Here is a 21,468-nt window from a genome sequence, read left to right on the forward strand (position 1 = left end):
TAGAGACGTAGATTTGTACTCAAAAAGGCCAATTTATTCCCTAAAGTTTTGTCTATCTGATTCCTGTAAATTTTTTTCAAGCCGGTATACCTATTTGACCCATGATATTCTCGCAAAACAAAACGCTTAAACTATCCCCAACCCCAAGTATCCGTTTCGATTCCTTTTTTCTTCGCCCATCTATTTCTTGAAACTCTCCCGTCTTGCTTAGTCCTTCCAGGAATCGAGGTTTTCCACCACGCAACCTTCAGCACCCTCCACACGGCGAACTAGGCGTCCCAGCCTAAAGACCTTCTCGCCGGAAGAGACAAGCGAGTTGGTCACGGCGTCGACCTTGGCAGCGTCGACGGCTATGACCATGCCAATGCCAGAGTTGAAGGTCCGCACCATCTCAGAGGGGGCGACATTGCCAGCGGCCTTGAGCCAGCGAAAGACGGGCGGCATGTCCCAAGTGCCAAACTCGATGGAGGCGGCGAGAGAAGCAGGCAGCATGCGGGGCACGTTCTCGACGAGGCCACCGCCAGTGATGTGCGCAAGGCCCTTGACCTGAGAGAGGATAGGGAGCAAGGCGCGGACGTAGATGCGTGTGGGCGTGAGCAGGGAAGCCCCGACGGTGGTAGATGAGTCCCAGGGTGCGGTAGATGTGTAGGAGAGATTGGCGGCTTGGATGATACGACGGACCAGGGAGAAGCCGTTGGAGTGGACGCCGGAGGAGCCGAGGCCGATTAGAATGTCACCTTCAACCATAGCATCCAGAAGGGGGAGTTTTCCCTCCTTAGTAACGGTACCGACGGCGCATCCGGCGGCATCGTAATCATCAGCCTGGTACATGCCTGGCATCTCAGCCGTCTCACCGCCGACAAGGGCGCAGCCTGCTTGACGGCAGCCATCGGCGACGCCTTCAACAAAGGACGAAGCTGTGGCGAGGTCGAGCTTGCTGCAGCCATAGTAGTCGAGGAACATGAGAGGAGTGGCACCTTGAACGATGAGATCGTTGACGTTCATGGCAACAAGATCCACGCCAACAGTGTCATGCTTGCCCATGGCCTGTGCAATCATAAGCTTGGTGCCAACACCGTCGATAGCGCCAACGAGGATGGGGCTGCCGGGGAAGCCACACTGAGAAAGATCAAGCTCGCCACCGAAGCCCCCAATCTCGGCATCCGCCCCAGCGCGCTTGGTGCTAGCGACGGCCTTCTTGATCCGGTCCACAAAGTCGTTTCCGGCCTGGATGTCAACACCAGCCTGGGCGTACGTCATGGCAGTCTTGTTGGTTTCCCGGAAAGCACGGTGGGCAATATCCTTGCGGTAGAACATGCCATCGAAATGAATGACATTAGATGAGAGCGCTGCATAGGAGGCATCGACCGCAGACCTGAGCGAGTCACCAACAGAGTTGATAGCAATGACGCGACCACCTGACGTCTTGAGCTGGTTCCCTTCTAGCTTCGTGCCAGCGTGGAAGATGGTGCTGCCAGGAGGAGGAGTCTGAACGGCCATCGGTGTACCCTTAGCGTACGAGCCTGGGTAACCACCAGCTGCCAGTACGACGGTGGCACTGTACTTGTTCTCTACGCTCAAGTGGCAGTTGTCGAGGTAGCCGTTGGCACAAGCGAGCATGATCTCGGCCAGATCCGTGTCAGGGGAAAGAAGAGGAAGGACCGTCTGCGTTTCGGGGTCGCCAAAACGCACATTGTACTCCAGGACCTTGGGTCCAGAGCTGGTAATCATAAGCCCGGTGAAGAGGACACCACGGAAGGGCTGCTTCTCTCTGCGCATTCCAGCGATGGTGGGCTCAAGAATCTCTTTGTCGATACGCTCAATGAGCTCCTTGGTGGCAATGTTGGTGGGCGCGTAACACCCCATGCCTCCCGTGTTGGGGCCTTGGTCACCATCAAAGATGCGCTTATGGTCTTGGGCAAGAGGCAAGGAGCGGATGGTGTAGCCATCGCAGAAGGTGAGGACACTGAGCTCGTCGCCGAGAAGGAGCTCCTCAATGACAACCTCGGAGCCTGCACTTCCGAAAGCCTTATCCACCATGATCTCCTTGAGAGCATCCTTGGCCTCGGCCTTGTTCTGGGGGAGAATGACGCCCTTGCCGGCTGCGAGCCCCGTGGCCTTGATAACGACATCGTGATCGATGGAGTCGACGTACGCGATGGCCTTTTCGTAGTCGGAGAAGTTCTCGTATGCGGCGGTTGGGACTTTGTACTTCTTCATGAAGTCCTTGGAGTAGGTCTTGCTACCCTCGAGGCGAGCAGCCTCCTTGGAAGGGCCAAAGCAAGGGATGCCGGCCTGCTTGAAGTATCCCTCAATGCCATCGACGAGAGGGGCCTCGGGACCAGGAACGACGAGATTGACGCCCTGGGACTGGGCAAAGCTGACAAGGCCGGGGAAATCGTCAGCGGAGACGGTTGAGACATTGGAGACCTTGGGGCAGGACGCGGTGCCACCATTCCCAGGGACAACTAAGATGGAAGCAACGCGGGGAGACTGGCTGAGCTTCCAGGCGAGGGCGTGCTCACGGCCGCCGTTGCCGATGAGCAGAACGCGCAAGTCGGCCATTTCAAGGACCAGAGCTGGGCTAGGGATTGATGCCGTGCTTTCTTCACAGATCTGTGATTGATCTGCTCAAGGCTGGTGGGGAGAAAAAAAGTCGCTGGAGTGCCCCTCCAACCCCTCCGACCCCGGCCAATGGCAACGTGGGGCAGAGAAATCTGGCGATGCATGCGTTTTGGCGGGGCATCCAAGACCTAACAATTAACTCTCCTGTATCCGTATACCAAGTTAGTAGTACTATTAGTGCTACCTAGATAGCCATATACCTAGACCGCCTATGCTCAAGTCGAACAAGCCCAGGTGAGTTCTAGTAGAAGGTCGGTAAGAGACTGTTCTAGCCTGTCATACTCTCCAATATTTAGTTTAATTTTATGTTGATAGCCGTCCCTAAACGGGAAACCATGCACTACAGTACTACTAGCAAGATCAGTGCCTACGGCCCCTGTCCCATTCACATTGGACCGACCCAAACCCTAGGTCAGGCCGCGAAATTGGCTGACATTCTTCATTGGATACTTATATGCTTAAACTTATTAAGCAATCAGGAAGCGTGGGAAGGGGCCTGGTAAACATATGCTTTTGCCACGTTGAGAATACCAACCCCTCTCGCCCCATAACGGAAAGATCAAGTATCACTGAGGCTATAGTACAGCTCTCTAAGAAGTTTCAAGCTCAAGTTCACAGTAGGTTATCGTCTTTTTCTCCACCGTTTGACTAGATAACTGTTCTCTGAATTGAATCATAGTGTTAAGATTCCCAAGTTTGATCGTATTCAACGTCCGATTAGTTATTTCACGAAATACTAACTCCATAGCTACCTAGGGCTCAAGCGGTCTGTTCAGGCGGTACTTCTTCATAGTTTCGGGCCCGAGACCAAGAGATTATATTCGCGATGTCAGACCCACGACATTATGCAACGTTTATCTAAACATCATGTCAAAACTGAACCATACTATGGGGTAGCTCCTTATCTGGATCAGAGAGCGACCAGAAATCATCATTCATAACAGTCACACGCAGATCACATGAACACGCCCTAATGTAGAGCTCATTCAGTCCCATTCCGTGTCTATGGACGCAGCAGCTCCCCATGGGTCCTACCTATACAGCCCGCCTTAGTCACCTAGGTACCTGTCCGGAAATATGGGAGGCTTAGCGCTTTTTCTGCTGCTACGTAGTGGTACAACTAGTACTCCGTTGTTAGCACACGAATGGAGCCAGCCCGTTACGAAGACCTGGATCAGTAAAAACGGGCACGCGGATCAAGAATTCCCAATGCCTACATACATAGCAAGGCTGATCGGGTGGGTAGGTGGTGGTCAATGGCTGGGCATCCTGGCGCGTCCACGGCTGCCCACAGGCGATCAATGCTTGAAGACCCGATGGAATCGAATGGAGGGGGGGGACGGACGTATTCGTATCTTTCGTTCATTCTATGGCGGTAGCTAGTACTTTTATCGACTACGGAGTAGTGGGCTTGGTAAAAAGACGGCGACAGTCACATGAGTCCTCTAATGTGGGCATCTGTACTCGTACCTAGGTATTAGCACTCCATAGACGGAGGGAGACGTCAAAAGTAACGATGCACTCTATACCTTATCTACTAACATTTTCATATTGAGGTACTGTGTATGGCTGTTAGTATACTATGTATCAAGTGCGCTGTTACTTTTGGCATCTCCCTCCGTAAGTATTCGTACGAACATGTAATAGAACACCAATGGTCCTTCTCTCAAGAATCGTGTTGTATGATGTGGTCATTTCAATTCCCGAGGGACTCAACCCTCATAGGCCACCGCTGTCGTCAGCTGCATTGCGCGACGATGCTCCGGAATAGTTGTGCGAGATTTTCAACACATTGTTCGAGTCATTGGACTAGTTCCGGATGCGATGGGGTAAACAGACGACGACACTGCCTCAATGCTCCCACCTTCGTTGATGGACCGGGAAAATATGCATGTAATTCAACGATTTATTTTTGGCGCCGCGTTGATACCTTGATAGCTTCGTATATGCCGGCATTAGGGCCAGCAGGACGTCCATGTGCTGTGTTATATCGCTATTAATACTATCACGGACCGCCACCTCTCATCAAAGCTGAGCTGTCTGCCCAATGGAGAGGGAGAGCAAAAACCCAGATGAAAGCGGCGCTGGTTGGTTGACTTGTTTCGATGATCAACCTACCGACAAATCAACCAGCCAATCAGATCCAGCCCTGGCCAAGCCAAGTTCGGCGAGTGGGCCCGATCTCTCGGAACCTGGGGCCGGGCGCGCTGACTCAGCAAATCCCTTCCCTCCCTCCTGATAGTGATTCCTTTGCTACCCCACACGCAAGGCAGTAGGCAAGAACTCTAATGGCGGCATACCGGGCAGGTAGCTCCTGGCTGAGTGACAGGCTACCTACTAGTAGCCATATACCACCAGTAGGTACCAAGAATTCGGGCTAATATTAACGTACTTCGTACCTGAGAGGGCTTGAACGCCTCAACAAGCCTCATCAATTGCACAAGTTTCCTTCAGGTTCAGCTAACAACGGTACGTACCAGGGGGCTGAGCGGCTGTTGTTGGTGGGGGGAGGAATGTGGAGCAAAAATGGCTCTACACCATGCGAAGAAGAGTCGAGACCTGATGGGGTTTCCAAACTGCTCAGAGTTCGTCCTGTTCGCTAGGTAGATCCATCATGGGGCAAGCTGGCATGCCGCAATGCAGCCGCATGCCGTATGCCGCAAGCCGCATGCCGCATTGATCTTGTTGGCCAACAGGTTGCCGGGTCCTATTAAGACATAGTCATTTTCACGACGTCCTGGCGAGTGGGTGCCAACGTGGCCGTGAAGTCGTGCTGACACGCGTCGCAAACTAGATAGGTAACTTGTGACTCTGCGGACCCTCAGATCGGTCACTGGTTCCTGGATTGTTGGGTTGCCGGTGAATCACCTGACGGCAAGGCCATGCGTGCAAGCCGTGCCTGCTGCACCCCAATCTTGTTGGTGACTGGTTGAGCGAGTGACCGAGTGGTCTCGCGGACAAGCCGGTAGTGGCACCAAACCACCCACACACACATCCCCAAGAGGGTGGTGGATACCCATCGCCAAGGAGGTGTGAGCTAGGAGGACTAGTATCGAGATGGGGAGGGTCTGGGTGAGGGCGCTGAGGCAGAGCGATGCAATCCCAGACCCGAACGCCGCTGCCGGCAAGCGCTCCCCACATACGCAGACGCAGACGCAGACACAGACACGCACAGCAGGATTCAAAAAAGAGTGAGACACCAGGCAGCGGGCAGACACCGCAGGACTTCTTTCTCCCCTGATCCGTTCTGCTCTATGGCCTACTTGTACTTCAATGCTCCCGCCGAGCCTCGAGGCAGCTTCGACTGCAACCGGTCCCAGTAGTGCAACCAGTGCAAGCATCACAGGCAGAGCATCCGCCTCCTCCGTCTCTCCTGCCTCCACTACTATTATCCCCCAGCTGCATTGGGAAGAACGTCAAGGCGCCAGAGATAGACAGGCCCTCGTGGTTCAGCGAGCGCCCCCATCCTATTCCTCTCGTCTCTTTTATCTTTTTCCTCCATAAGCTTTGGTTCCTGGGCACGCCAACCTTTCATCCCGACTCTCGACATTTTACTGCCGATAGAGTTCTCGAGGACAAGACTTATTTCGTCTCACCCACGCCAACTTTGTGGCTCGTCTATTGTCTACCGTACTCGAGTTCCTGGTCCCCCAACCAGATTTACCCATTGTTATCATACTACCGAGTATACTCCCCGTCTGACGGCTTTGACTCCCTCCCAGCCTTTGTCCCACCACGTGCCGGGACAACAAGGTGACAGGCTGCCAAGCGCCACCTCTGCCTCAACCAGTTTCTCCCTCCCTGACGAAGTTTATATTCCCATTGTTACGCGGAGAAAGGGACAGCCACCAGCCACCAGGGTACAACTTCGGCCATCAGCATTTTTTAAACGTACCCGAGGCGCTATTTAAAATACTGATGCCCACGATTCTCGTCGATTAACCTCCACATCCCATCACCATCTCCCGTCCTCGAACGATTCGATTTCTCAAACCTAGCGCCTAGTTTACAACTCTAAGGCCTCTACTCGTCACTACTTCGATCCCCTCTCCCTCTAATCACTACCACTGCTTCACACCCCTCCCTCATGGCGAGCCCGCCTCTCCAGCCCACTTACCATGGGCTCGTCAGCAATACCTACGACGCCCTCATGCTCTTCGAGGCATGTCTAAGCGGCAGACTTAACCATGTTCCCCGGCGGCCTCATGACCGCGAGCGCACCGGCCTCATCTGCAGCGGCAACATCTTCATCTACGAGGAGCATTCCTCCGGCATCAAACGCTGGACTGATGGCATAAGTTGGAGTCCCAGCCGAATCCTCGGTAACTTCCTTGTCTATCGAGAACTTTGCCAGTCCTTTGGCCCCGGCGAAAAGAAAAGGGCCCTCAAGAAGCCAGTCAGCAAACGACCTTCCACCGGAGGCATCACAAAGACTACTACCACCCCAACAAGTGCGTCCGCGACCGCCGGAAGCCAACCGACCACTTTCCCCCCTCAAAGACTAAGTCTATCCGCCACATCTTCCTTTGATGACAGCACCCACCCCAATGGTTCCAATGGCGCCAACGGGGACACTACCAAGGACCCTCTTCGGGATCTTGTCGGCTCCCTAACAGAGTCTTATGATTTCAAAGAGGGTGGACTCGTCAAGAAGACCATAAGCATTCGTCACCAAGGAATCAGCCATCATCTTGTTAGTTACTACAGCATTGAGGACGCCCTGGAAGGCAAGCTTCGGACCCCGAGCCAGGATCCCGAATTCCACAACCTGAATATCAGGGAGGAGCTTCTCTTTGCCCAGACCTTCCGAGCGGCTATCAGCGAATATGAGTATGCGCAAAATGGCGCCTATCTGACGACTGGTGGCTATTTGGCCGTCCCTCATCATGTTGACGGCACGGGCATTATGCACCACCCCGCCATACAAAGCTTCCATCCCGGTCACCCTTTGCCTCCTGGTCAATCTTTTCACCAAGGGCCAGACTTCCATTCTGCACCGGGCTTCGCCCCCGGTCCTGGCTTCCAGTCCGGCCCCGCCGCCCCCGGCCCCGGTCCCAGTACTGGCCCCAGCTTTCATCCCGGCTTCGACGATTCGTTTACCAGCTCTACGGACTTGCAAGGTTTCGGGCTACAGAGCCCTCATAGTGCTGGGCTCGCACCCATAGACTACGCTCCTCAACCTCCTCACCCGACTCACGTCCCTCAGCCATCGTCACAACAGCCATCGCAACAACCACCACATCCTGGAAGCGCAGAAAACAGCTTTCTATGGCCGTAGTTGTTAAATATCAGGATGAGCATACATAGCCAAGACGTCTTTCGTGCTGGACAAGCCATTGTTATGGCCAGGAGTAACTATCATTGGTTGGTTGGTCTGCTTATATTGGCTATCACATAGGGTCAGCGGATACTAATGGGTTTTAATGTCTATAAGGATTGGCGAACAGGTTGTTGTGTTATTTGTTATGGCCTTGGAGGGTCCTGGGGTATTGCCATGAGAAACTCAGAATCCAGCATTGGCCTTGTTTGCGACATTTCTCATCAGATTGGGACCCCATCCGTTCACAGAGAAGGGTCCAAAGCGTGGTGCAGTACCAATAGTTAGTACTACTAGTAGTAGTGAGTGGACGCTCTCACATTTATGTACCGGAATCAGACAAGCACCACTCCTCCTTCACATACCATTCGCAAGGGTCACTGGCATGTTGTTACAATCCGATCTCCACGGCAAAACTAGTGCAACAACCACAATCGGGGCATATTAGTACCAGGTCCCACCTCCATCCAGTATTATGGAAGGTACATTGGCAAATGCTGGCATCCGTCCTTGCGCACCATCTAGGGGCATCGTCTAGATGAAAAGTGACAAAGACATATTTCCGAGTTTCGTTTGCTGAATGGCTTTTACTTTGGGGATTAGGGACCAGAACCCTGTGGCCCCCTAATCGAATAGTATTTTAGTTTCCTACTCTCAGTATTGATCTGGGAAGCTAACCACGCACGGTATACCCGACGGTTGAAAGAGACCAAGTTCTCACAGATTGCCGCTACGAGCCAGGCAAAAAGCCGATTGAGATATATAGTCTATGCTCTCCTGTGCGTACCAGCACGAGCAGATCTAGAAGAAAGAACAGTGAATCCCCTGTACGATCTGTAGTTTGAAGTCAAGGAACGAGTCCCCCATTGGACGAAGCAGGCGAGACAATCGCGGCCCGGCTGTGGCCCTCGTCCCACACCCAAACATTGTGCCAAGACCGTTGGCCAGTTCGCGCCCGATAGAGGAATGTCTTGGCATCGCCGGAAACAACCTCTAATGAAAGACAGGTTTTGGCTGCTCTCGGACGACGGTACTTCAGACAGCTCGACGACGCGGTATTAATGCTATAATTTCCCCAAGCACCAGGGCTTTCGCTCGCAATCAATCGGATATGCGATGCTCTCAGCGACCACCCGCGAAAAACCAGGGCTCTTCATCCGGTTCGTACAGACGACCCGGTACCTGCATCGGAACTGGTATCATCGTCCCAAAAACACTTGTCAAATCGTTCGCATCAGTCCCAGGGCTCCCTGTTGCCGTAAATCCAGTGCTTGTCTTTGCGTCACCGGGAGGTGTATCGCGGGACACTGAGATCACAACACCGCATTCCCAGTTTCGGCAGTTCATCTTCGGTTTGCCCGTTTTGCTGTCTTTGACAAGGCGTCCCCTATGCGTGCCGTCAATCGCTGTTAGCATTGTCCCTCACCTGATCAATAATTGTTGCCTAGTCTCCTTGATCTAGGGTCCTCGGTTTCTTGCACTTACCAAGCGCTTTCCGATAAGTTGGCGCTCCCCACATATGCCCAGGCCGAACCCCGAGGTACTTCATTGGCTTCGGAGTCTGCCGTTGGGCGGACGTAGATGATCTTGCTGTGCATCAGCAACCCCTCACGCGTGTTTGTACAGTCGCGAACGAGGTCTGTGGGGAAGGTAGGCGATCGCCACCACTTCGCTTGCACGCAGATTGTGCCCGCTGCCTGCCATACGGCCGTAGCCCATTAGTGCCGAGTCCGTCGCCGCCGTGGTCGCCACCACCGGTCGGTCACCGGCTGTCCCGGTAGTGGTGGGGGGAAGGAGATTCAAAGACTCACCCCTTTTCCGCCGCGGCTCTTCGCGACAGTTTGGTCCGTTGGGAAGTAGATACGAAAGTGATTCTTCAGCTGCTGTGATGGACCAGCCGATTTCACGGCTTTCCGGGAAACTCTAGCATTGTACTCTTTCATTCCATTATCCCCTGCCGATTTATCCCTCGTCAGTCGGAAGTTTTAATCCCCTCGAGTCGGTGTAAGAAACAAAGTTTAGGCCATACCTTGACAGGCGTTGTAGAGCGCTCCAATAAGATCGTTATTGATGGATCCGAGAGAAGCGGCCTGGATTTCCAGCATCAGATCGGTACTCCCACATGCTTTCCTTGAGCTGTTTGTTCGATAGACTACGTACCACGACATCGACATCGATTGGGCCAGTGTTGGTCAGACCAAGGCCAGCCACACAGCCGCCGAGTCCACAGTAGCCTATAATCGTTCAGCCATCGTTCAGTAGAACTTCTCAAGGATGCCCACCAACCCGTTCGTCTCCGAAATTCATCTATATGGGCGCCCGGTCTAGCCGTTCGTCAGCAGTCGCCGAAAGTCCCACTCGCCACCAGCGACTTACATCGAATATACGAAGCCAAGTTGTGCCGTATGCGAGAAGTCGTAGTTCGAGAGGCTGTTGACCAGCTTTTCGTCAACTCCCGATGCTCGTAAGAATCTAACTAGCTCGGTGCTAAAAATGGTTGGCATATGATGGGCGGCATCGGCCAGTCGAGGGAGGTCAATCAGAAACACCATCTACGATGACCGCGTCAGTGAGGAGATCGCAATAGTTCCATTTCCAAGGGAACTAACATTCTCCATCACCCCCGTTTCTCCCCAGTCATACGGGACCAGGTTGCCTGTCGGAACCACAATTCGCAGACATTCGGGGTATTTGAGCAGCTGCAGCTTGGAGTGCATCGCTCCAGGTCCGTTCATCGGTGGGAAGCAGAATCTGACATTCGGCGGAGCATTCTCACCCATCTCGTTTTGCTAAAGGCTCGTCAGCATCCATGTGATGTGGTTTAGCCGAAAATAGGTTCCAACCTGGGCCTCGTCCCTGGCAAAGGCAACAAGAAGCAGCTTCGTTTTCCGGACATCGATCTTGGAGAGAATCCATTCGTCATCCCATTGGAATGATGAGAGAACTGCAAGCTCTAGTCGGTCCTTCTGGAGAACCTCCTCAATCTTGATGTCGTCGGCTGTCCGCGGATATCCATAGGCCCAGGTCCTTTTGACAGCTCCGTCGGGGAACCGAAGCGAGGGTCTCGATGAAGATCCGGCGTCAACAGCCCGTGGTTTACCAGTTGAACTTGATGTTGCCACCTTCTTGGGCGGGGGCACCTCGACGACGTCGTCATCTTGGCCAGATATGTCGCGAGGGCGCTTAGCGGCAAGCCTCTTCAGTCGTTCCTCCTCCATAGCTTTCCGGTCAAGAGCCAGTGATCCGAAGGCAGTTTTCTGTCGAGTATCAGGGTGCGTCTCCCTGGGCATGGATGTCTCTGGCGTCGGTTTCTGCTGGTCCTGCAGCGAGAGGGCAATCGCGTAGCGGAGCGCCTCATCGTCGTCTGCATCACTGGGCAGGTCCAGCAGATCCCCGTTGTCAGCGGCCATGCTCCCCTAATCGCACGATCATTCCATGCAATGCCTTTAGCAGGAGCCGCGGCTTTCACCGGCAATTAACAAAGGTGTGGTTGTTTTGATGAGCGCGATGCAAACAGCCTTGCAGGCCCTTGACACGATTTCATATGGCTTCGCGTACTCGCTAGTAATGTAGAGGGCGGATAGAGGGGTACTTGATCGCCCCTATATTTGGAGCGCTTACTAGGGTAGACCTCTAGCATATGACGTACTCGTACAGATACCACATGCCGCTACGTCCTCCCAGACCTAAAAAGATTCACTACCACCACCTGATCGAAGCATCCTTGACCCCCAGCACGGCTCAGAAGCTACGGCGATGATGTTATACGGCTTTTTCGCACTCGATTGGAGTTTTACTACATTGTATAAGTATAGTATGTGACAATGGTACGAATAGTACGTGCTAGCACCTAGTACCCTCTTCCTAGCCGATGCTGGTGTCTCACCCAACCTCGCCTAGATCGAATCATATCAGTTGATTCAATGACGTCCATCCAGCTCCGAGTGTCTTGAACACCAATTCCATGTCCATCGCTCATCCTCTAGACTTGATCCCTTTTTGTTCCTTTCCCTTCCTCATCTAGTTACATCTCCCACAGTACAAGAGCGATGGCGTCAAACAACAAGCAGCGTCATGTTGTCGTTGTCGGTGGTGGCGCTGCCGGAATGGTACGTTCTTAAACCCTTCACAGGTGCAACGCAATTGCCATTTCTCACAAGAGTCTCAGTCATGCGCCGCTACCCTAGCAAACCATCCGGAGAAATTCAAAGTGACAGTGCTGGAGCGGGCAGACGTGGTTGGTGGTCAAGCAACATCAATCCCCCTTGACGAGAAGAAGTACGGAGCTCCTTGGATGAACAATGGCGTCCAGGGAGGATCGCAGGTTGGTTAAGTCTCCATGAGAATGACAGGATTACAGAGTCGCTGACTACGTGTTCCCAAGATCTTTAAGCACACCTTCAATTTCTTTGAGAAGTATAACCACCCGCCACAGGAGGTCTCCCTCCAAGTGGCATTTGGCAAGGGTGAGCAAGGCTTCTGGACCAACGTCTTCCCCAGCAAGCTTGTTGCCAACTACGCCAAGGACATCAAGCGCTTTGGGTTCTTCCTCAAGGTCATTAAATGGACAATGCCTATCCTCGGTCTCATCCCCATCAGTATAATGCTCAAAGTCTTCTTCTTCAGTAAAGACTTTGGAGACAAGATGGTATATCCCTTGATTGCATTGTTTCTAGGAACAGGTAATCAAACGGCCAACGTCCCCTCGGCAATCGTTGAGCGTCTCTTTGACGACCCGAACATGAAGCTGTGGGACTATGATTCCAACACCCTACTCCCCAATTTGCCCACAATGGTCACATTTGATAATCTCCACGAGTTCTACAACAAGTGGCGTGAGGATTTAGAGTCAAAGGGCGTCTCGATCCGTACGAGATCCGAGGTGCAGATAGCACTTTCCAGATCAGATCGCGGGGTCGAGCTTCGAGTGAGGGACAACTCGACAGGCCAAACAACCGACGAGAGCTTCGACGAGATGGTCTTATGCGTGTTGGCGGATGATTCCCTTCGAATCCTTGGAAGAACAGCTACTAAGCGCGAGAAGTTCGTCCTCGGTGGTGCTGCCTTCTACGACGACATAACCGTGACACATAGCGACAAGGAGTACTTTAGGAAGCACTACGAGACATGTTTCAGGTCGGAGCTCTGTGGGAAGCCGCAGTCTGAGGAACAAAAGAGGCAAATTAGCTTCGCCAAGGGCCAGGAAGCCTCCGAGGGTTTCCGGCCCATGTATTACACTTACACATACCAGTCCGACCCGCGGAAGATCGAAATGTCCTTCAACTGCAGCAACTACCAGCACCAGCTTAAGGATGCTAACTCGAGATCAAATGACGCGTATAGCCCGGTCTACCAGACCATCTTCCTTGACAAGCGCCAGAAGCACCTCTGGACCATTGGCGAGATCGACGAATCCAAGATCATCAAGTGCAACTGGTGGCACCAGCTGGGCCATCGATGGCAACACTACTTACGTGTTGTTCCGGGCATGATTTTCCTCCACGGAAGGAATAGCACCTTCTACGCTGGGTCCTGGACGCTTGTCGTGAGTTTATTTTTTGAATACTGGGACACCCAATGTCGTCAAACTTACGGGGAAATAGAACATGCACGAGCTAGCCTGCGTCAGTGGTATTGCTGCAGCCTACCACCTTGGAGCAGACTATGCGAAGTTTGATGACTTTGCCCAGGACTTCTTCTCCAAGTATCTTATGCTGTCACACGGAATCCTATATTCTCGAGAAGAGAGGAAAAGACGCCAGCCAGAAAATTGATCACTGCAGTTCGACCTCTTTGGCGTGCAACAAACCGAGGACTTTGCAACCCGGGAAATTGATACTAGATGATAAGGAAAATACGGAAGGGGCTACTAGAACCACGCCCTCTCGTAGAGGCGGATATTAATTCCTAATCAAGTCACTAGTAGCATGTAATGTGTAACTGCTACTTCCAAATAATCGCATTTCACGACTAGTCCAGCATAGTTGTTCTCTCAGTGATCCTCCGGGGATCCCCTTCCTCCCACCAAAGCCCAAGGGTATTGCAAACTAGCCATAACGCAAGTGCTCGCTATAACCGATGCGCACATCCATCAATATGACCAGCTCGAAATGCACCCAAGAAAAGTGTCCGCTAAATGAGTCGAAGAAACTCCTCTCCAGCTCCGTTGCACCAGCCGTGATCGTAGGCCAAGATGCATCATAATGTGTACAGGCAGAAGCAAACCCTGTGGCTCCCATTACGGCAGAAACCAAATCCCAAATCCCACAACACAAGGCACATATCGTATATTATCAGAATCGGTTGAGAGGAGGACCTGGCCTCTATAAGCCCGCATTTGACAGGCGTGTTGAGCCGTGTCCGAAGTTACTTTGTGAAAAGGTGATGTTCAGGACTGGATGTTGAGGGGTTATCATCGAGCTTCAAAATCCGCCGAAGGTCGTTTTCCATAGCTTGGAAGTTGCTGCCCTGATAAGCATTGCGCGAAACCTCATGTCCACGGGGAGCCGACGGAGACTCCGATATTCCATTCCGCGACGACGGGACAGGGGGCGAAAGTGCGGAAGGAGATCGGTTGAGATCCTTGAACAGTGCTCTCTTGAGAGCTTCAGTTGGGTCTTCCGACGAGTATGTCCCCCACTGTTGTTGATCGTTATTTTTCGCCGGAGTAGGGCGATTATTGGTGGAACGAGTAGCCATAATACGATCGTGATATGGAGTAGAGAAGGCCGGTCCCACAGGTTCATCGTAATTCGCGCCTAGCTCGCCATCGTCTATTCCACCACTAGATGGTTGCCTAGTAGGAATAGGGCGGGGTTGCGATACAGGTGAAGCCTTCGGAAAGCTTCCCACGCGAAAGTAGGGATCGGCGGGAGGCGTTGGGTTGTGGTCGGTCACAGGGTTCTGTCCTTGATTTTGGCGCTGCTTTTCCTCACGATGAGCCCTAAACATGAAGTCCAAGGGCGAGTCGCTAGCTTTTGCACCCACAGATTGTCGTTGTGGTGTTCGGGTATTTGCATGTGTGACTGGCGGGGAAGGCTGTTGTGCAGTTCTTTGAGGATCCTTGGAGCCCGGAGAAGCGCCTGTGATCTTGAAGAAGCTCGGCATAGGAAGAGCAGAAGGGGCGGGAGATGCGTGGAAGGTGGCGCCAGCGAAGGCAATGCTATTGGGAGCCTTGACAGATGCTGGCCGCTGAGGGGTAGTTGACTGGGCAGGCCGATCGAACTCTGGCGAGGACCCGGCGTTTTTCTGCTTATCAGCCTTATTCTTGATGCGGTGCCTCCCACTACCGACGCGGACATTGTTTGCGGCTGGGGATCCAGCGCTCCTCTTCTCAGGTGTCTGAAGAGTCGTGTTGTTGTATCGTGACGCATCGACACCACCGACATCGTTCTCTGACACATAGCCCTTCTGGGCGGCAGCTCGGGCCCCGTTACGGCCTTGTCGGCGTCGGTTCGGGGTAGAACTCGGTTGAGCAGAACTCTCGGTCATATTGTTTTCCGTCTCGCAGGGTAGCTGTTGGGTGTGGTCGTGAGATTCGTCGCGATTCGGTCGGACAGTGCGTTTATTAGCCTGGGGGCTGGCCAGCATGTAGAAGAGATGGTGACGCCGGTGTAAGTGCAATTAATGGGAAGAAAGCGGTTGGGTCGTGGATTTGTTTCATCGGCGTGACCATGATGTGCTCTGCCAGGTAAGTGAGCCCGCTCGTTGACGTTGTGAGCGAGAGGAAACAGAAGCTAGCGGAAGGGAGGAGGGGAATTAATAGTCGTACTAGGCAAGGTAGGAACCTCTAGTGGCAAACGTCAGGTTGCGACTGGGATCGACCAGGGCCCAAAGCGACCCAGGGTGTGGCGCCGCCAGCCGCCAGCTGCATTGGACCACTAAAGAGGTAGCTCAACCTGGCTGGATGTGTATGTTGGCTGTTCTGTTATTATGTACTACGACTAATACTTCGTACGAATATAATGCTCAAGCCAGCCCCCGCACTCTGTACTTACTACAATAAGTACGAATAGCGATAACAGTAAAATACTTCGACTTGTTCATTAAGAAAAGCGGCGTCAGTAGTCTGTCAGCTGCAGCCGAGTTCAGATTCCACAGAGTCGCACAGAGCTGCTCTCTTTCACCAGCCCACCTCATTCTTACGGCTATCGGACACTTTCACTACCCGCACGTAGACCCCGTAGGCATGGTGTCGATATCAGAGGCTACCTATTTTCTTACCCCAAGCGTCAATGTTTGTTCCGCCCATGGTCTACCGCAGAAGCGTTCGAATGCATCCTTGGTCAGTAGTCGTACTCCATTAGTAGTAAGTATCCGTACCTACCTCAAGGTATTATTATTTCTTACTAGTACTACCTATACCTACTAGTAGGTACGTGGCTTCGCCTCCAAGCTAAGTACAACAAAAGTATACCTATACAAGACCGTGTACCTAGATTCATTTTTAAGTAAGATACTACTAACCTATAAGTACTAATAGTTACTAGCAGTAGTACTATATATAGTAGTAGTAGTAGTGAGTAGTATCTTAGCAGCCAGTGCAGTTGATGGAAGAAATGCACAACGGGAATTTGGCCATAAAGGTAGGTGATTCGGAAAAGCGTTGCTCCTGCGCCTGTATTAATGGTGCAGCGCGGCGTCACACTCGCAGGCACATTTTAGGTCATCGGTGAAGGCGGGTACTGTGGGGTCAGATCAGCCTCGCCGCGCCGCTCGTTGAACACCTTCCATCGACCTCCAGCGGCCGCCTGCACCCTCCTCGCACTGCCAAACACAACTCCCATAAAACATCGTCTGCTCCCGGCGCCCCGGACAGACAGGCTCTCCCCTTTTTTACACCGCATACGGCCTTCTCTTTTGCCTCCGTGGCACCGTTCCCGTTCCCCGCCGAGTTTCACGACCCTCGTCGGTCAACGCTCAATATGGCTGACGTCGAGATGAGCGACGCTCCCTCAGCTGGGAAGAAGGGGGATGTCTCCGAGGGCAAGAAGAAGTTTGAGGTGAAAAAGGTAGGCCATGCCCCATTAAACAGCTTACGCCTTGAGAATATCGTGCTAACCGCAGGCAGTGGAATGCCGTTGCCCTTTGGGCCTGGGATATCGTAGTCGACAACTGCGCCATCTGCCGAAACCACATCATGGATCTCTGTACGTTGCGACTACGAAAGTCCTCTTTCTCTATCTTCAACCTAACCTTCCGGACGCAGGTATAGAATGTCAAGCGAACCAAGCATCAGCCACCAGCGAAGAGTGTACTGTAGCCTGGGGAATTTGCAACGTAAGACAGCGTCACCCTTCCCACCGGAGCAGAGCTCAGTACTAAGTCTTACTCCCAGCACGCTTTTCACTTCCACTGTATCTCACGATGGCTGAAGGCCCGGTCCGTCTGTCCGCTAGACAACAGAGACTGGGAGTTCCAGAAATACGGCCGCTGAGCGCCGACCATTACGAATATCACGAGCTTTAGTTGCGATGCTACGTCATACTTGGGGCGCTGGAAACGGATATTGAGGAACAGTTTCCTATCGGAATATGGAGTTCGGGCCAAGTACTCGCATAGATTCTGGTTAGACCCAAGATGCGTTGGTCATTTTGGCTCATCATGTAGTGCCCTATCCCGTGCTCGTCCCTGATCCAGCAGGCAGCCATTTGACAGGGTTTCTCTTGAAGAAGGGCCAAGGTGGTACGACGACAAGAAACGTCAGAATAGTCCCCGCCAATCCAACGTATATCGCCAGCACGATATCTTGCTTGGCATAACCGATGTTGAGTGATAGGAGCTAGATACCGAGGTTAGCTTGTCAGCCCACAAACCAAGATCCAGATCGCCCATACCCCGGTGACTGCGAGGAAAAGCGTTGCAATCATCTCGGCGCGCCTCTGACCATCGAAATCCTACAGTGCCCTCAGGGTTAACTTGTCTTGTGGTGCTGTCAAGTGTGAGTGTGGGGATCCATACGATCTCCCCGTCCACCACATCGCGGATCTGGTCGAGAATCTGCTCCGCCATGATCTCCCTATTGTAGCCGCGGTGTGCGCGTAAGCTAGCAATGGCAATTATTTCCAGAAGAGTTGATCCTATTGCAGTCGCTTCGCCTGTTGTGTGATTTCGTTGATGGTATCGCGATGGTGAAAAAGGTATTGGCAAGGGAAGCTTCTCCGTCGAGGACACGTCAAACAATCGGCTGGCGGCGCTGTCGCGAATGGAGACGGGAGGCGTTGGGCCCACCCACAAGCATCAACGCAAAAGCGTGGTGGACCACTGAGGCAACAAAGCGGGCGCTCCCTGGGGCCTGGGCGACAGGGCTGGCGGGAAGCTCCCACCCTTTCAGTGGGAGGTTTCCATGCCCAGTGCCACTGGCAACATTACCATAGAAGTCTACCAGCGGGCAGAGAACCCATGTGCAAAATTTCGGCCTATGACGGAGGCAGGATTTTCCCTCCCCTTTATCAACCTCGAGACCTCCGAACTCAAACATCGATCGAAATCCTGTTTCCCTCCAACAAAACAAAACAAAATCCATACTTGGTACACCAACTTCTCCCGCCGTCGCCAACCCGATCCAAACTTGGACTTGGTTGTTCACTGACAAGTACCCTACTCTAACCTAGGCATCGACACATCGCCACACTCGACGTGCCTGCAGCGAACTATTGCAAAGACGCCCTCGATATTCCCAGCGCATCCGTGGTGCCTTCAGAAGACAGATCGACCACTATCAAACCATTCGCCAAACCGGTCGCCCTGTTGCAGAAATTGCGAGACGTATCTCGCCAACTTCTGCAGTCGACATCCCATCAACCGGTTTCCTCTAAGCCTTCAAGTTGGCTCAATTCGCCTCCAAGCTCGTCAACCTCTCTTCGCTTCTTGGCCTAGGGTTCTGGGTCTATAGCGGAGTCAGCAGGAAACCCCCATAACTGGATTTTCAGCATACGAGTTTCAACTTCCCGCCCTCTTTCTTTCCTGACGGACTTGCCCGACACCGACCGGACGTCACCGGATCACAAGACTTCACGTTGACACGAAACAAGAACTCGGCGCGCTGCGGTCGCGCCGGGTGCGCAGTCTCAGACTGAGAAGAGATTCGGATAATCTCTGTGTATTCAAATCATGTTCGGCGTCTAATAATCTGAGCCGTGAAACCCGCCAGTGGCTCCCAGTAGTCTTCAGAGATCGCAGTCCCCAACATCCTTCACACGACAAGAGGACTATATCGCCCGTCCCAGGCTAAGATTCCACCAACACGTCTGCAGTATAATATACTGAAAGACTAGCCCACCATGTCTGACCACGGAGAAGTGATCGAAGACCCGGGCTACGACACTCCTGTTCCCGAACTCGACGACCATCGCCACCACTCTTCGTCCTCTCAGAGGGTTGAGAGGCCTCGTCGGGGCACTTTCGACAGTCTGTATGGCACACGGCAGGCCGATAGAGAGATTGACGCCCCTGCAATCCTGGTTCGTGATTTTGAAGAGGCCGTTGTTGACGACGATGGTGCCGGTGAATTCGTGCCTGCGGCCCGCCGTGCCCGCCGACCTACCGTCGAATCAACAAATGAAGGCAGGAGAGTCTCGCCGCCCAACTCTGTCAAAGCATTTGCCGCAGCCCGGCGGCGAGAAAGGGAGATGTCCTTCTCCGAGGCACCGGCTGACACCGATGACGGTCTTAGCCGGGCCATGTCCATTTCCAGCCGGCGCAGTTACCGGAGCAAACCCCCAACGGTCGAAAAGGACTCCCGGAGCATACTCACAAACAATACAGCAGAGGAAGATGTATGCTTTCCACTTCAGGACAGCCATCGAAAGGATCAGCTCCACATTGATTTCGACTTTCTTGAGAATTTCATGAATGCCGAGCGGGCTGCTCGTGTTGAGAGTCGGGATGATAAAACAACTGCCAGTTTCAACGACGTTCAGCTCCAGATCGCTGAGTCTCGACGAAGCCAGCTGGCCACCAGCGATGGCGATATCCTTGATATGCCCTCCGATGACTCTGTCATTCGAGAGAAAGAGACAGCCGAAGCGGCAAAACCCAAGACTCAGCCGAACGCTATCGACAACAACCGGTTCAGCTTTTTTTCGTCCGCCTGGGAATCGACCATCCACGCCGCCGAGATGGCTGATCTTGTGCTGCCTGGCGAGGACCTGCGAGGTCTATTTGAGCTACCTAAGGATGAGTCCGACGGCGTGTGGTGGCTCAATTGCAATGGCGCAACGAAGGAGGAGGTCCAGGGCATCTGCAAGGCTTTTGGCATCCATCCCCTAACCATTGAGGATATCATCACTCAAGAAGCGCGAGAGAAGATCGAGCTCTTCCCCTCGTATTACTTCGCCTGCTTCCGGTCTTTCAATGTTGTGGAGGAGCCTGAGGGCAAGGAGTACGAGCCTTTCAATATCTACGTGGTTGTTTTCCGCGAGGGCACGCTGAGCTTCAGCTTTGCCCCCAACTCGCACGCCTCTCAAGTCCGAAAGCGCATCACCGCCTTGAAAGACTACGTCTCCCTTAGCAGCGACTGGATCTGCTATGCTCTTATGTAAGCAATCCCTAACTTTCAACCCCATTTTCCTTTGAGTGGCTGGCTGACGAAGCTGATTACAGCGACAACATTGTCGACACCTTCGGTCCTGTCATCCGCCAGCTTGAGCTGGAGGCAGATGCGATTGAGGACGAGGTGTTCGTCATGCGCGACGAGGATTCAAGCGCGTTCCTCCGGTCCATTGGCCAAGCCCGCAAGAATTGCATGGCCTTGTTGCGTCTTCTGGGTGGCAAGGCGGATGTCTTACGTGGCTTCACCAAGCGTTGCAACGAGAACTATCAAGTTACCCCTCGCATGGACATCGGCATGTACCTTGGCGACATCCAGGACCACGTTGTTACAATGGCGACCAACTTGGGCCACTTTGAGAAGATTCTGTCCCGTGCACACAGCAACTATCTTGCCACGTTGTCGATCAACAGTATCTCTCAGGGAACCGACACCAATCGCGTCCTGAGCAAAATCACTTTCCTTGCGTCTGTGCTAGTGCCCCTCAACCTTGTTAGCGGCGTGTTTGGAATGAACGTTGCTGTTCCGTTCCAGCATGATGAGCATAACTTAGCCCCGTTCTTCGGCATCATTGGGTGCATGGCCGGGCTCTGTGCCTTAATTCTAGGATGCGCCCGATACTATCATTGGATTTAATATGTGGTTTCGAGTACGGCTCAAGGTTGATTAGTGTGCAAACGGGCCATACAATTTGGTAGATAGTCCGTCCTATCCTTACCGCTTATTTGTTGCTCTTCTGGATGTTGCTAGATATATAGTAATCAAGGTGTGGTTTGTGTCTAGGGGGGTTACTTGACGCCGCCGTTTTACTCCTATCTTAATGGGTCATTGTTTTTGTCAATGCTTCGGCAAGTTGTATCATCTAGTCCGGTATCTCGCATTGTATGTGGCACTATCACAGGTCTACTCGTATGGTCGCAGTCGCTGGGTAGGGGGGTAGCCGGTAACTTGCCAATGCCGGCGACCCGACGACCAT

The 21,468-nt window shown here is 52.9% G+C and overlaps 7 protein-coding genes across 7 annotated transcripts; 4 read left to right on the forward strand and 3 right to left on the reverse strand.

Annotated features, from left to right (window-relative positions):
• Positions 1-207: 207 nt before the first annotated feature.
• ade1 (bifunctional aminoimidazole ribotide synthase/glycinamide ribotide synthase) lies at positions 208-2,565 on the reverse strand (the record flags this gene model as incomplete). The annotated part of the gene is made up of 1 exon (XM_083197368.1): positions 208-2,565. One exon carries the CDS (start codon positions 2,563-2,565, stop codon positions 208-210), a length of 2,358 nt encoding a protein of 785 aa, XP_083046836.1.
• A 4,147-nt stretch (positions 2,566-6,712) lies between these two features.
• sge1 (Gti1/Pac2 family-domain-containing protein) lies at positions 6,713-7,903 on the forward strand (the record flags this gene model as incomplete). The annotated part of the gene is made up of 1 exon (XM_083197369.1): positions 6,713-7,903. The coding sequence occupies one exon, from the start codon at positions 6,713-6,715 to the stop codon at positions 7,901-7,903; it is 1,191 nt and encodes a 396-aa protein (XP_083046837.1).
• A 2,828-nt stretch (positions 7,904-10,731) lies between these two features.
• Positions 10,732-11,352, reverse strand: ACO1O0_008004 (tyrosyl-DNA phosphodiesterase-domain-containing protein; the record flags this gene model as incomplete). The annotated part of the gene is made up of 1 exon (XM_083197370.1): positions 10,732-11,352. The coding sequence occupies one exon, from the start codon at positions 11,350-11,352 to the stop codon at positions 10,732-10,734; it is 621 nt and encodes a 206-aa protein (XP_083046838.1).
• Positions 11,353-11,991: 639 nt separating this feature from the next.
• Positions 11,992-13,716, forward strand: ACO1O0_008005 (uncharacterized protein; the record flags this gene model as incomplete). Its single annotated transcript, XM_083197371.1, has 4 exons — positions 11,992-12,051; positions 12,111-12,266; positions 12,327-13,487; positions 13,546-13,716. The coding sequence occupies 4 exons, from the start codon at positions 11,992-11,994 to the stop codon at positions 13,714-13,716; spliced, it is 1,548 nt and encodes a 515-aa protein (XP_083046839.1).
• Positions 13,717-14,308: 592 nt separating this feature from the next.
• Positions 14,309-15,433, reverse strand: ACO1O0_008006 (proline-rich nuclear receptor coactivator motif-containing protein; the record flags this gene model as incomplete). The annotated part of the gene is made up of 2 exons (XM_083197372.1): positions 14,309-14,581; positions 14,969-15,433. The coding sequence occupies 2 exons, from the start codon at positions 15,431-15,433 to the stop codon at positions 14,309-14,311; spliced, it is 738 nt and encodes a 245-aa protein (XP_083046840.1).
• A 1,433-nt stretch (positions 15,434-16,866) lies between these two features.
• HRT1 (SCF ubiquitin ligase complex subunit HRT1) lies at positions 16,867-17,156 on the forward strand (the record flags this gene model as incomplete). The annotated part of the gene is made up of 2 exons (XM_083197373.1): positions 16,867-16,953; positions 17,013-17,156. The coding sequence occupies 2 exons, from the start codon at positions 16,867-16,869 to the stop codon at positions 17,154-17,156; spliced, it is 231 nt and encodes a 76-aa protein (XP_083046841.1).
• Positions 17,157-19,224: 2,068 nt separating this feature from the next.
• ACO1O0_008008 (magnesium transporter CorA family protein) lies at positions 19,225-21,128 on the forward strand (the record flags this gene model as incomplete). The annotated part of the gene is made up of 2 exons (XM_083197374.1): positions 19,225-20,480; positions 20,546-21,128. 2 exons carry the CDS (start codon positions 19,225-19,227, stop codon positions 21,126-21,128), a joined length of 1,839 nt encoding a protein of 612 aa, XP_083046842.1.
• Positions 21,129-21,468: the final 340 nt, after the last annotated feature.

Source organism: Amphichorda felina, assembly GCF_050947745.1.
Source record: "Amphichorda felina strain 45539 chromosome Unknown scaffold_8, whole genome shotgun sequence".
NCBI lineage: Eukaryota > Fungi > Ascomycota > Sordariomycetes > Hypocreales > Bionectriaceae > Amphichorda > Amphichorda felina.